The 14,013-nt window shown below is 35.0% G+C and overlaps 1 protein-coding gene across 1 annotated transcript; it reads right to left on the bottom strand.

Annotated features, from left to right (window-relative positions):
* Positions 1-422: 422 nt before the first annotated feature.
* Positions 423-13,284, bottom strand: LOC127966365 (BRCA1-associated protein-like). The gene is made up of 12 exons (XM_052567281.1): positions 13,028-13,284; positions 11,838-11,999; positions 11,581-11,764; positions 8,566-8,755; positions 8,148-8,261; positions 7,669-7,817; positions 5,168-5,243; positions 3,672-3,810; positions 2,396-2,505; positions 2,215-2,304; positions 2,002-2,105; positions 423-1,180 (listed from the first exon to the last, which is right to left on the bottom strand). Exons 1-12 carry the CDS (start codon positions 13,104-13,106, stop codon positions 811-813), a joined length of 1,767 nt encoding a protein of 588 aa, XP_052423241.1. The 5' UTR covers positions 13,107-13,284; the 3' UTR covers positions 423-810.
* Between the last annotated feature and the right edge of the window lie 729 nt (positions 13,285-14,013).

Here is a 14,013-nt window from a genome sequence, read left to right on the forward strand (position 1 = left end):
TAATGCAAAAATATGGTATAATATTTTAGTAGTTTAAATGTATTTAGTATTATTTATTGTACTTATTAGTATGGAAGCCCAATTCAATAATTTATATATGATTTATGGATATTGAAAAAATTGCAAGAGGCATAGTAAACCCTGAACTTATAGAAAAATGCGTTCATATCTTGCAATTCTGAATTTTCTCAGAACTGCAAGTGAATACCTTGCAATTTTGACCTTTTCTTTTATTACTTAATTTTTTTAATCCATGGTGGGGTAAAAAAAAAAGAAAGAAAAAAGATGATTTATGAGAGAGAGAAAAAAAAAGTTAAAGTTTTTCCATGCCAGAAATTGGCTTAAATAAATTAGTTTTTTAATATATATATAAAATAAAAACAAAAAAGATATTTAAAAAAAAATAAAAAAAAACACCCAGATGCATTAGAGCAAAATATAATTTGTCTTTTTTTTACATGAAACAAACATGTTTTTTTTTGTGGGATTCTTCTTTAAGAGTTGCAGAAAGCAATATCCAGTCACTTCCACAAACAAAATAAATCAAAAACTGACATCTTCCAGCTATGAAGACTCTAAAAATATACGAAAATAAAATTGTGCGACAAGAACAGCACTTTGTTTCCATACAAAACAGGTTGAGCTACATTTCTAAGCAGAACTGGTGTCCTCGTGCGAGACATTAGTGAACAAATTCAGAATATATTTGAGCTTCTAACATGAGGAAGCGTGATTATTCAAACTTCCTGATTTCCTGTGCAACACTTCTGCCATCCGTTAAGCATTGAATATAACTAAACACGTCTTTCGCTACTTTCCCCTCTTGGATCGTCCCTTGCGGCCGCTCAGTCTGCCGGGGCCATGGGCCGAGGGCCCGGGCTGTGGGGCGGCGGGGGCTGAAGCGATGTTGATCTGACCCTCTTGGATTTCTTGTCGGGCGTCCGCCGGCATGCGGTCGATCTGCTGCTGTGTCTCCAGGTAGAACATGACGTCTCGCAGCTGCTCCTGCAGATCGGCGATCTGGACGTCTTTATTGGCTGCCGTCTCGAGACCCCGCCTCTCCTCCTCCTGCAACTGCGCCTGTAGCTGCGTCTGATTGGCTCGCAGACATCGGTTCATCTCCTGCTCCTCCCGCAGCTCTTGACCGAGCTTAAGCACTTTGTTGTTCAGCTGTGAACATCTGCAGAAAAAAACAGCACAAAAGACTGAATGTTGACATTTTAATAAGCATCTACACCTTTCAAAAAAGTAATTTCTAAAATTGGCATTACCAATTACTCTAAAATTGGTATAAAATTAAAGTCTTGTGTCCAAAGTTATGTTCCAAATTTGAATTTGATATGAAAAAAAATTGAGGTTCCTGTGAGATTTTATTTAGGGTGTCATACCACAAACAGCCACTGGGAGCCATCAAAACTACTTTGAATTTTGCCTAATTTTTCTCTAGATTTTTCTGTGAAGTTTACTTCTATCTCAAAATAGATCCCGAGACTCAGACCTTTCCAATGATATGTTTGTTGCCAAGATTATAAAAAGTTTTGATTCTAAAATACATTATAGCCAGTACTAAAAAAAAAAAGAAAAGAAAAAAATAATTTATTATTTATTTTAATTCAAGTTATTTTAGCACATTTTTTAATGTCTGTACAATTTCTATTAATTTTAATATCTTAGTACATTATTTTAATAAACTAAATAATGAAAATGAGAAATGTTGCCTCATCTACTAGCTGAAATAACTCTCTAACACATCCACCCATTTATTTTTAGTAAGTTATACACAGTCACTCTTTGTACTGAGATATTTCTGTGGTTTCCACACCCTTCACATTTATTACAGATGCGTGGGATTGCTGGAGGATATTAATAATTGTATAATTTTAGTTAAGTGTAATAACCCTGTTATCTGGCCTATAGTTAACAGATATTGCTAAGAGGGTCTCCCAAATGTCTCATTTGATGATGATGAAAAATTCATTTGAAAGATAATGTCATTTTTACTTCTTTTCAATGGATTGTTTTTCTTTGGTGAGTTCGTTGAGTTTCCGCTCCAAACTGTCACACTTGTCAATCGTCTCCTTGAATTTGGCCTTCATGTTGCTGATCTGAAACCCACACGAACATAAAGAAGCTGGATCACTGATGTTTATATAAGACATAGCGGATTATTATGATCTTAAACGTAATGCTGTTATGGATTTGTTCGGTTCTCACTTCCTCTGCTGTGTCTTTCTCCAGATGAGCTATTTTATTCTCCCAGTAAATGCGCTGAGAATCCAGCTGGCTGGTTAATAAATATGAATACTGTTGGAGATAGATTTGTTAAAGCAGAGATGGCAGAGTATCTAACACAGAGCAAATTTACACACACACACACACACACACACACACACACCTCGAGCTGCAGCGCATCGATCTTCTCATCCTGACATGTGTCACCCTCACACTCGTACTGCACCATCTTCCCGTCGTTTTTACTGGCAACAAGTCGATGAACGTAGTTATCTGATCAATATAAAGGCAAAGAGTCAAAATTGTTACAAACAAATTTCAATATAAACCTAAAAAATTATTTTTTTTATTAAAACATTCAATGCATGTAACCTGCATAATGTTTGAAGTGAAATATTAACAGGATTATTCAAAAATAAATATTTTAGGGGAAAACTTGATTTTATCCAGTAAAATTTATTTATTTATATATATATATATATATATATATATATATATATATATATATATATATATATATATATATATATATATATATATATATATATATATATATATATATATATATATATATATATGTGTGTGTGTATGTGTGTAACATTTTAAGGTAACAAAGATAAACTAAATAACTTAGAAATAAAACTTAAAAAATAGATAGTCTAATTAAAAAATAAATAAATAAATTAAAATAAAAATGCCAAAAGCACACAAAAAAAATTACCTAAAATTTAAATGAAAACCAAAAATCTAAAAATAAAAACTAATCTAAAAACATTAATAAAAACTATATTAATAATACTTAACACTGAATTTGACAAGTGTTTAAAGATGTAAACAATTTTTTTTTATTAAATATCAATTATTTTTTTAAAGGACCTATAAAACTAGCTTTCTCTATCAGTTTTATTTTTATCTATTACATAATTTTATTTAAAAAAAATTAACTTGCTTTGTGTGCTGTGTTAATGCTGGGTAGACACCAAAATATTTTTTATATAATTATGAGATTTTCAAAATGTGATAGACCACAAACATGAGGATAAAAAATTGTAGATTTAACCGTTTTGCTCCAATAGTGTGTGGTGTACAATGATGTGAAAAAGACAGCACGGCTCAAAATCAGCCCGATTATCTTTTGGTGTGTACCCAGCATAAGCTAACTGAGAGTTGGTAAATCACTTGCGTATCATTGCTCTTCTGTTGATTCTGATTGCTTCCATTGTCCTCATTTGTAACTCACTTTGAATAAAAGCATCTGCTAAATCACTAAATGTCAGGATTTTATAGTAATATTTGTAATTATTTATCAGAGAAGTAAATATTTAAATGTTATTTTCAAGCATGTGAATGAAAATCACATCAACTGTATCCTAGATTATTATTTTCCCAGTCATTATTTTGTTTTTTTAGCACCTCTGCATTTCTATGAGGTCACTCACCTCCAGCGTAGTCCCAGACCCTGTGATTGGTCAGCTGCATGGCGTACGTGTGCTGCGTTTCCTCAAAGTGCTTGTAGGCATGACGGCTAACATAGCGTCCGCAGCCGATGTGACCGCAGATGAGACAGATCCACAGATTCTGTGACACATAACACGCGTCTCAAATATAATGCATGCAAGTTACTGAATCCATAAAGTGTACAAACTGAAAAATACATCTATGTAGGATATATGTTATACATGATGTGAAAAAAATTATTAATTATATTACATTATAAATAATTATATTGCATATATACATACTCTCACCTAAAGGATTATTAGGAACAGCATACTAATACTGTGTTTGACCCCCTTTCGCCTTCAGAACTACCTTAATTCGACATGGCATTGATTCAACAAGGTGCTGAGATCTGGTGACTGTGGGGGAAACTTTAGTACAGTGAACTCATTGTCAAGTTCAAGAAACCAATCTGAAATGATTCAAGCTTTGTGACATGGTGCATTATCCTGCTGGAAGTAGCCATCAGAGGATGGTCACATGTTGGTCATAAAGGGATGGACATGGTCAGAAACAATGCTCAGGAAGGCCGTGGCATTCAAACGATGCCCAACTGGTACTAAGGGGCCTAAAGTGTGCCAAGAAAACATCCCCCACACCATTACACCACCACCAGCAGCCTGCACAGTCGTAACAAGGCATGATGGATCCACGTTCTCATTCTGTTTACGCCAAATTCTGACTCTACCATCTGAATGACTCAACAGAAATCTTCAGAGACTCATCAGATCAGGCAACATTTTTCCAGTCTTCCAACTGCCCAATTTTGGTGAGCTCATTCAAACTGTAGCCTCTTTTACCTATTTGTAGTGGAGATGACTGGTACCCGGTGTGGTCTTCTGCTGTTGTAGCCCATCCGCCTCAAGGTTGTGTGTGTTGAGGCTTCACAAATGCTTTGCTGCATACCTCGGTTGTAACGAGTGGATATTTCAGTCAAAGTTTCTCTTCTATCAGCTTGAATCAGTCGGCCCATTCTCCTCTGACCTCCAGCATCAACAAGGCATTTTCTCCCACAGGACTGCCACATACTGGATGTTTTTCCCTTTTCACACCATTCTTTGTAAACGCGTGAAAATCCCAGTAACTGAGCAGATTGTGAAATACTCAGACCGGCCCGTCTGGCACCAACAACCATGCCACGCTCAAAATTGCTTAAATCACTTTTCTTTCCCATTCTGACATTCAGTTTGGAGTTCAGGAGATTGTCTTGACCAGGACCACATCCCTAAATGCATTGAAGCAACTACCATGTGATTGGTTGATTAGATAATTGCATTAATGAGAAATTGAACAGGTGTTCCTAACAATCCTTTAGGTGAGTGTATAACCTGGTTCATGTGCCTGTCTGGCAGCAGATCACTGTGTCCTGTTCTATTTTTCAGATGTGTTTTCTCCAAAGCTTCTTTTTCATTGATTTAATGGATTAGTTGTTTACCTCTTGGACTCCACACTCAAAACACTTGTTCTCCTCCACTGGTTCAGGAGTCTGACAGTATCTGCACACGGGACACCTGCGGGGAGAAAAAGTGCATGCTGTTAGTGCTCTTAAAGGAATAGTGAACATTTGTTGAATATGTAACTCATCCTCAAGATGTAAATGAGTTGGTTTCCTCATCAGATTTGGAGAAATGTAGCATTGCATCACTTGCTCACCAGTGGATGATCTGTAGTGAATGGGTGCCACCAAAATTAGAGCCAAAAGAGCGGATAAAAATAAAGTAATCCACACCACTCCAGTTCATCTGTTAATGTGATGTCTTGAGAAGACAAAAACTCGCATGTTTGTAGGAAACAAATGCATCATCACAATCCATAATAACACTTCCTCTGGTGTAAAAGTCCATCTCCTGTTGTCTCTCACATCAAAATCCAGCCACATATTTGTTTAGAGATATTTTGGACTAAACGGTGCTTGATCTGTGCAGATTTATTTCCAGATTCAGACAAAATGCACTTGAGGAAGTATTATTATGGATAGAGGACTTATATTTTAGCCTGAAACTATGTTTAAAGTAAAAAACATTTTAATGATGGAGTTGTTTTCTTACAAAGATGCAGTTTTTGTCTTCACAAGACATTATCTGAAGGACTGTAGTGGTGTGGATTATTGTGATGTTTTTAAATTCTGTTTGGACTCTCATTCTGACGGCACCCATTCACTGCAGAACATGAGCAAGTGATGCAATGCTACATTTCTCCAAATATGATACAATTATTATTTTTTTAATTCATCTAGATCTTGAATGGCCCGAGGGTGGGTACATTTTCAGCAACTGTTCATTTTGGAGGAAACTACTGCTTAAATGTCTTTAAAAACTTTCTTTATAAAGGTCCCATCTTCAGTCTAATGTTAATCCTTATGAGTCAAAGCTTGAGTTTGTAGTCTGTTAAAATCACTAGCTCATAGTATTAGCGTTAGTAATAGTGATGCATGTATTAGCAAACTTCACTAATTATATCATGACCTATTTTTCATGTCCAATCAAATCCTGATGAATAAAATAAAGTCCCACCCTACATTAATTTCCCACTGAATATCGGTTTACTCAGAAATATGTCACCAAAAAGCATCACACGTGCCAACAAATCATGTGTGTAAACACTTAAACCTGAAACCTTCTGCACTCCTATTGTGCGCATGAAACATGACACTGTGACGTTCATCTCACAGGTCAGGGGTCAAATATGACAATTAAACACAAACACAACAACAAGAATAGAGAACGATGAAACCTGTATCACGTCAATGAAGAATCAGGACAAAAAGGTTAAAAGTGACGCACGTAAATAACATATGAGAGCAAAATATGAGCACAAACACAGTCAAGCTCTGATGCGTCATGAGAGAAGAATGTGACACCAGGGTGTGGATGAAATTTGCCAAGCATGAACTAAAGAAATTAATATAATACACACACACACACACATAAATATACAGTGTTGGGGGGTAACGCATTACAAGTAATGCAAGTTATATATTCAGGTTACTTTTTTCAAGTAACTAGTAAAGTAACGCATTACTTTTTAATTTACAAGAAAATATCTGAATTACTTTTACAAAAAGTTAAAATTAATTACTTTTCTTTCCTATTTATTGACTGAAAAGTTGGAAGTGCAGAGGCTTTGTGTGCTGTGTGAACATGATGTAGTTCTAGACTAAATGTGAATGTGTGTTTAAGGGGATTAATGCAATATTGTAATGCATTACTTTTAAAAGTAACTTTCCCCAACACTATCTATATATATATATGGAGCAATAGGCAAAATTATAGATTTTCTTTTATTCCAAAAATCATTATTTTTTTATTAGTAATATGCATTGCCTAGAATTAATTTGGACAACTTTAAAGATTATTTGATTTTTTGCTCCCTCAGATTCCAGATTTTCAAATAGTTGTATCTCAGCCAAATATTGTCAGATCCTAATTATAAACCATACGTCAATGGAAAGCTTATTTATTTTGCTTAGATGTATACATTTAGACCGGTTTTGTGGTCCAGGGTCACACACACATACATATATATATATATATATATGCACACACACACACTTATAACTTATTGTTTATAATTAAATGTAGAACAAATTATTTCAATATCAAATTATAATATAATAAAGTCAATAATAACTATATTACAATCAAGGTAGGGTCAGACATTCCAGCATGATTCAAATTAGTATTACTATTTAATATATACTTTTCTAGCCCACACAGCCTTGGATATATCACCACCAAACTAACATATGTATATATATACTTTCTAATAATTTTGAAAACAAAACTTAATTATATATATATATATATATATATATATATATATATATATATATATATATACATAAAACTACGTTTTGTTTTCAAAAAGATTAAAAAAGTGAGTAATTTTGATTGCATGTTGAATCTTCAGGCTTTGGTTGTGAACGACAGCACTCACGTTGCATCCTCCCATCTCTGCAGACACTGGCTGTGAAAGCTGTGGTTGCACAGGGTGGTCAGCACGCCGTTGACCGACTCGTCCATGCGCTCCAAACACACGGTGCACTTGGGCAGCTCCGTCAGATCCATCACAGGTAAACTTGCTCCCTGTTTATAATGAAGAGTTTGAGATCACTCACACATTCCAGAACACTGCGGCTACTGATATGCATGAAAATCAGTGCTGTGTTTAAACAAAAACAGCTAGTCAGCAACAAAACAGGTTAATCCTGGTCACTCGAGCAATGCATCGGTCTAAAATAGTGTTACGTTGCCAAGAATTGTATAACTTTGTGTCATTTGTTCAAATCATAGTAGCTGCTTGCTTCAGTAATGATGATAATATGATTCATTATTCATTTTAGAACTTAATAATTCAATCTAGAGCCGCTAGATTTGCTTTAGTAAACACTACTAACTAATGCTCCAGAGCCTTACCTCTTCAGATTTGATGACTTCTGCTCTCTCCACATACACTAACTGGCAGACAGCATCCTCAATGGAGTTGAACTGACGGCCGTTACATGCCGTGTAGAAGCTGTCAGCATCGGCCTAAAGAAAAGAAAAGAACACAATGACCGTCCATTCATAAAATGCTGAACATCAAAAAAACTATGAGTTTATTTTGCAAATCACATGGCAAAATGTGTCTACGGTCAGAATCGGAGGCAGATCAACTTCTTGTGAAGTTTACATGCAGGCGGCCCCAGAAAATGCATGAAGGGTTTTTTTCTGGAGGATTGTGATATAAACCAAATTAGTGAGGATTAGATAGACTGGGGACTTTTTAGATCCTGCCCAATCAGATGTCACTTCATTTATTGTTATTGTTCTTGTTTCTGTCCAAATCACTAACCTGACGCCTGAACTTGACCAGCACCATGTACTGGTTGGGCATGGAGTCCCGGATGACCTTCATGTGCTCCATGACGTCATTGAAGGGAGCCACAAACTTCATGAGGTCGTGGCTGGTCATGGTGGTGGGAACGGTGAGGATGCACAGCATCGCGCTCCGCCGCACGTCCTCTGTGAGCGACGTCATCTTACTGTCAACACACAAAACAAGACCAACGGCTCCAATCAACCATGCAACAAAGCGTCTGTTGTTCTAATTCCACAAATTCCGTTTTTTTGACACAATTATATTTTGAAAATTCATATAAATAAATCCCAGCAAACCAACTCAGTTCCCAGTTTACTCCTATTTGGGGTAATGAACAATTTATACCTGGTAATAAAGATGGTGGATTTAAGTTATGGAATATAAGAGGCATTCAGAAAATGAAGGATTTATATGAAGATGGGGTTTTACTTTCATTTGATCAGCTGTGCCAGAAATATACAATCCCTAAAAAACATTTTTTTAAGTATTTGCAGTTGAAAAGTTACATGATATCAAAAGAAAAACAGATACTCTGTATGCCATCTTTATCAAAATTAGAAGAAATAACTCTTGGAAATTTAGAAGGTAAAGGTCATTTATCTGTGTACTATAATCTAATGGTCAAACACAGCACTGAATCAACATTGGACAAATTAAATGCCTGGAAAATGGATATAAAAGAAGATATAGATGAAGTAGACTGGAAATATGCATGTCTTAAAGCACAAACACAGACAATAAATACAAGGTTTAAATTACTTCAATATAAATGGTTAATGAGAACCTATATAACACCTGTCAAACTTCATCGAATATCCTGTAATATTCCAGATGTGTGTTCTAAATGCTTGGATAACAAAGGTACATTATACCATTGCCTCTGGGAATGCCCAAAAATACAAAACTTCTGGAAGGAGGTTTTAAAATGTATGTCAAATATGTTTGGTATTAAAATTCCTATGAATGTAAAACTTTGCATTCTTGGAATATATCCAATGGACATCATACAAACATCAAAACAGATTAAACTTATAGACTTTGGTCTGCTTCAAGCCAGAAGAGCTATTGCACTATGCTGGAAGAGTATGGATGCTCCATCCATGAAAATGTGGATTAAGGAGATATCAAACTTTATCGGATTGGAAAGGCTAACTTATATTGCTAAATGCAAGAGGAAAGACTTTGATCGGCTGTGGGAGCCATACATAAATATCATGTAAATTGGGAATGTAGACTTTACAGAAAAACACTTTGTATACATTGTCTGTAGCAAATTCATATATATATATAAAAATGTATTTATTTTTTTTATTATTATTATTTATTTTATTTTTTTATTATTATTATTATTATTTTTTTTTATTATTATTATTTTCTTTACCTTTAAGAAGTGTTAATTGAAGATGTATATGTGAAAAGGTGTAAGTATGTGTACTTGTTCTGTGGTTATAAAATGAGAAAATTACAATAAACATATTGAAAAAAAAAAAAAAACAACTCAGTGACAAATATGATCTCTGATGACAAAGTCTGTAAGCTTACAAAAACACCCTTACAAATAATCAAAGCCAACTTCGTTTCCCAGTTACGTAGGAAAATTGACAAAAGAAACAACAACAACAACAACAACAACAAATTTAAAAGCCAAGAATGTCACAAATCTAGCGGCTCTGACAGCTTTCTCTGTGTTTCAGCAGCTATGCTCTAATGATTCAACCTTGTACCAAGTTCAGGCTGTTTTCATGGAGTCACAGTTCACAAGAGTGGAGATGAATTTGACCCTCATAATTTCAAAGACTTTTGTGCGAACAAAAATTGTTCTAGCAGTATTTTAAGCAATAGAATTGTAAACTTCCTTAATAATGGACACAATGTCCTGAGCACAGTGTGTGAGTGGCAACAACTTCTCCAAGTATTTCAGTACGTTTTGAAATATCACAAAAGTTCTGTTTGTAAAATAAATTAAATGAAAAGAATAAAATAGTAGCAGAGTAGTAATCTATTGGAAAACTAGTGTGCAAACTTTTTTTTCCATCACATGCCAAGCTTATTGCATGGCTGTCTGCATTTGAAGGTATCATTGCTGCTTATTGCAGAGAAAATTTAGTTTGTGAAGGATGAAAATAACTGTTTTCGTCAGTTAGCCTATTTTATCAACGTATCACTGCATGTCTTACAGATTTCTACTCATTTGAAATCGGATACAGATGCAAGAGTACTGTATTACATTTGCTTGATTGCATTATTGAGCGAGCGATTGCATGTGAATAGGTACTGTCCCTGTTTAAATCATGCATTATCCAAAAACATTCAGTATATAGAAGGAACAAACTAATTCCTAGAGAAAAACAAGCTAGCTAAATATGTTTAACGTGAATTCTTGATAAATGTGCAGTTTTAAATATTATGGGCTGTTGGTATGAGCTGCTCTTGGAGCGAGTGGAAACCACAATGCTCTGACTCAAAAAAAATAAAAATTCTGCTCCTTGCTGCTCTGCTCACACACTCTGGTCCCGAGTCAGAATGGCTTCCTTCCAAATCACAGACATGCTGACCACATTCCCATTCTACACAGGCTAATCGATAAACAACGTCAAAGAGGACAACAAATAGAAAAATATTTGCATGCTGTGTCAATAAAAAAAAAAAAAAGCATTTGATTCTATTTGGCACAATGCAATATGTTATAAATCAGAATTCTGCAAACTCATTCTAAAAGGAGAACACACAATAATGCGTAAAGAGCATAATTATGCCAATCCTACTGACTATTAAAATGCAAAAAAAGATCACTAATTACATTGGAGAGACCGACAGATGGAGATATAGCTAGACAGGTATAGATAGACAGACAGACAGATAGACAGATAGATAAATAGAGACAGACAGAATGACAGAACAACAGATAGATAGATAGATAGATAGATAGATAGATAGATAGATAGATAGATAGATAGATAGATAGATAGATAGATAGATAGCACTAACTTAGTTTTGTAGAGGTGCATGATGCCGTGGACGATCTCCACTGAGGGGTTTCCGCTGAAGAAGGAGATCTGATCCGGCAGCTGTTTTGAAGGAGAGTCTGGAGTCACACTCTCGTCCGTTTGATCATTAGCTTCTCCGTTTACATCAGCTGTGGACTTCAGATCGTCTTTACCGTCCTCGGCTCCTGATGGAAAAACACAGTCGGTTTACTCCTCAGGGGTTAAACGAGTGTCAGATGAAAGAGAGTAAGAGCAGACCTGCACTGGGCTGGAAGGTCTCGATCACCATGTCGCTCATGACGCGGCTGCCCAGGTGCTGGTGGAGGACGGCCGCTCGCTCCAGCTCTGTTTTACCGGCCAGCGTCGCTCTAGCGGACACCAGCGCTGTCTCTCTCATCTCGTCCTCTGACATCTCTGAAACTATGGGACACAGGAGACGTGAGCGGTCTTAACATAAAGGCCTCAAAGAGATTCTAGAAGCAAGCTCAGAGCTCAAACACTGAATGAAAGTATGCTCACTTTTAACACCAAACCAGATGCTCACGATATTTAGCATAATCATGTTTCTGTGCTATTCTCTCAGCTCAGGTACGTGTTTCAACTGCCACTAATATAATAAATTATTCCGAAAATAATAATAATAAAATTAGTATATTACTATTTATTGTTTAAAATGTTTTGCTATTTAGTTTATGATTACTATTTCACTGTATTTGTTTTCGTTATCCTATGTTCTACATACTAGAACATATTTAATAACATTAGAAATAATATTAATAATAATAATTATTACTACTACTACTATTTTACTGAATTACTGAACTTATAATGACTTTTCTCTATGTTGTGTTTTACTTTTATCAAGTTCTGTAAGAAAATAATAATAATAAATAATTACATAATAATATTGTGTATTATTATTATTATTTATTTTATAGGAAAATCAAGTAATACATATGCAGGTATGATTACCCTTAATAATAATATAATATTTTCATATAAACCATGTCACTGTATGTCACTTTAATAATTATTATTACTACTACTATTTTACTGAATTACTTAATTTTACTTCTAATGAATTGTCTCAATGTTGTGTTTTACTTTTATCAAGCTCTGTAAGAAAATAATAATAATAAATAATTACATAATAATATTGTGTATTATTTATTTAATAGGAAAATCAAGTAATGCATATCATATACTATAATATTTTCATATAAACCATGTCATGGTATGTCACTTTAGGAAACATAATATTTGCGTCGTAGTTTAGAATACCATTGTACCTTATGGCTTGTCCAAAAATGTATGATGTTTTTGGACATGCCCACAAGAAACCATAGTATGGTGATGATAATAACATGGTATATGAATCTGGCCATCATCCTGTACCGTGGTAAACAAAGTCAATGTCAGTTATGTAACAGTAAGCGAGCGAAACTCACCGGCGCAGTAGTGAAAGCCGCGCGGGGAATCAGACTGATCAGCGAGCTCGAGTCTGATCACAACCAGAGACACACTCATGTGTTCAGAGGATCGAGCCCTGACACACTGACACACTGCTGCAGACACAACACCTGCTCACGGGCTCTCATCAGAGATATATGCCATAAACGCTGAACAGAATCACGCTAACCATTAGAGAGAAAACGCGTGAAAAAACAAGGACGCTTGAGAACGAAAAACAAATGACTGCGCTACTTCCGGGAACAAGGAGAATTTCAAAATAAAAGCCCTAATTCACACTTTATAATAAGAGCCTTTCATGGCCACTGTTTGTGAATAATATAATGGTAGTATTGTTTAATATGCGTCATATACACCATGGCATTTTTATTATTCTAATTAATATAGTTATGATATTAATTATATTTTCAGAATGATATATTTATTGCCAAGTACATTATTACACACTCAAATAATTAGTCTTGAAGTGATAGATAGATAGACACAGTACACAGTAGTATATGCAAATCTTGAAAAAATATTTTAATATAAATATTTTACTCAAGTTATGTATTATTCAAATAAAAAACAATTCTTTATTATATAAAAGCTACATATGTTCCAAGCATATGTACATATGTATATATGAACATATGTAAATATGTTTTGTTTGACTTGCAGTGGAAAAACCACAACATGCTCACTGATGAGTGTGAATGTAAATTCTCATCAAATCATCGCTCCATCTAGTCTATGATGGTGCGAGCTGTAAAAGTGCTGCTATGTTTGCACATGAGCCACTGCCAGACCACTGAACTTTCTCTCTGTAACACAGACTCCACCCTGTGAACTCCCAACAGTGACAGCAGCTCACATTAACCTCCAACGTGAGCTAGTCACCTGGGCTGGTTTAATGCATTACAAATCCTCATCAAAAGAGTGATTCAGATAGACTCTAAATAAACATTCTACTGCTTGCGTCAGC

The sequence above is a fragment of the Carassius gibelio genome, chromosome B10, assembly GCF_023724105.1.
Source record: "Carassius gibelio isolate Cgi1373 ecotype wild population from Czech Republic chromosome B10, carGib1.2-hapl.c, whole genome shotgun sequence".
Taxonomy (NCBI): domain Eukaryota; kingdom Metazoa; phylum Chordata; class Actinopteri; order Cypriniformes; family Cyprinidae; genus Carassius; species Carassius gibelio.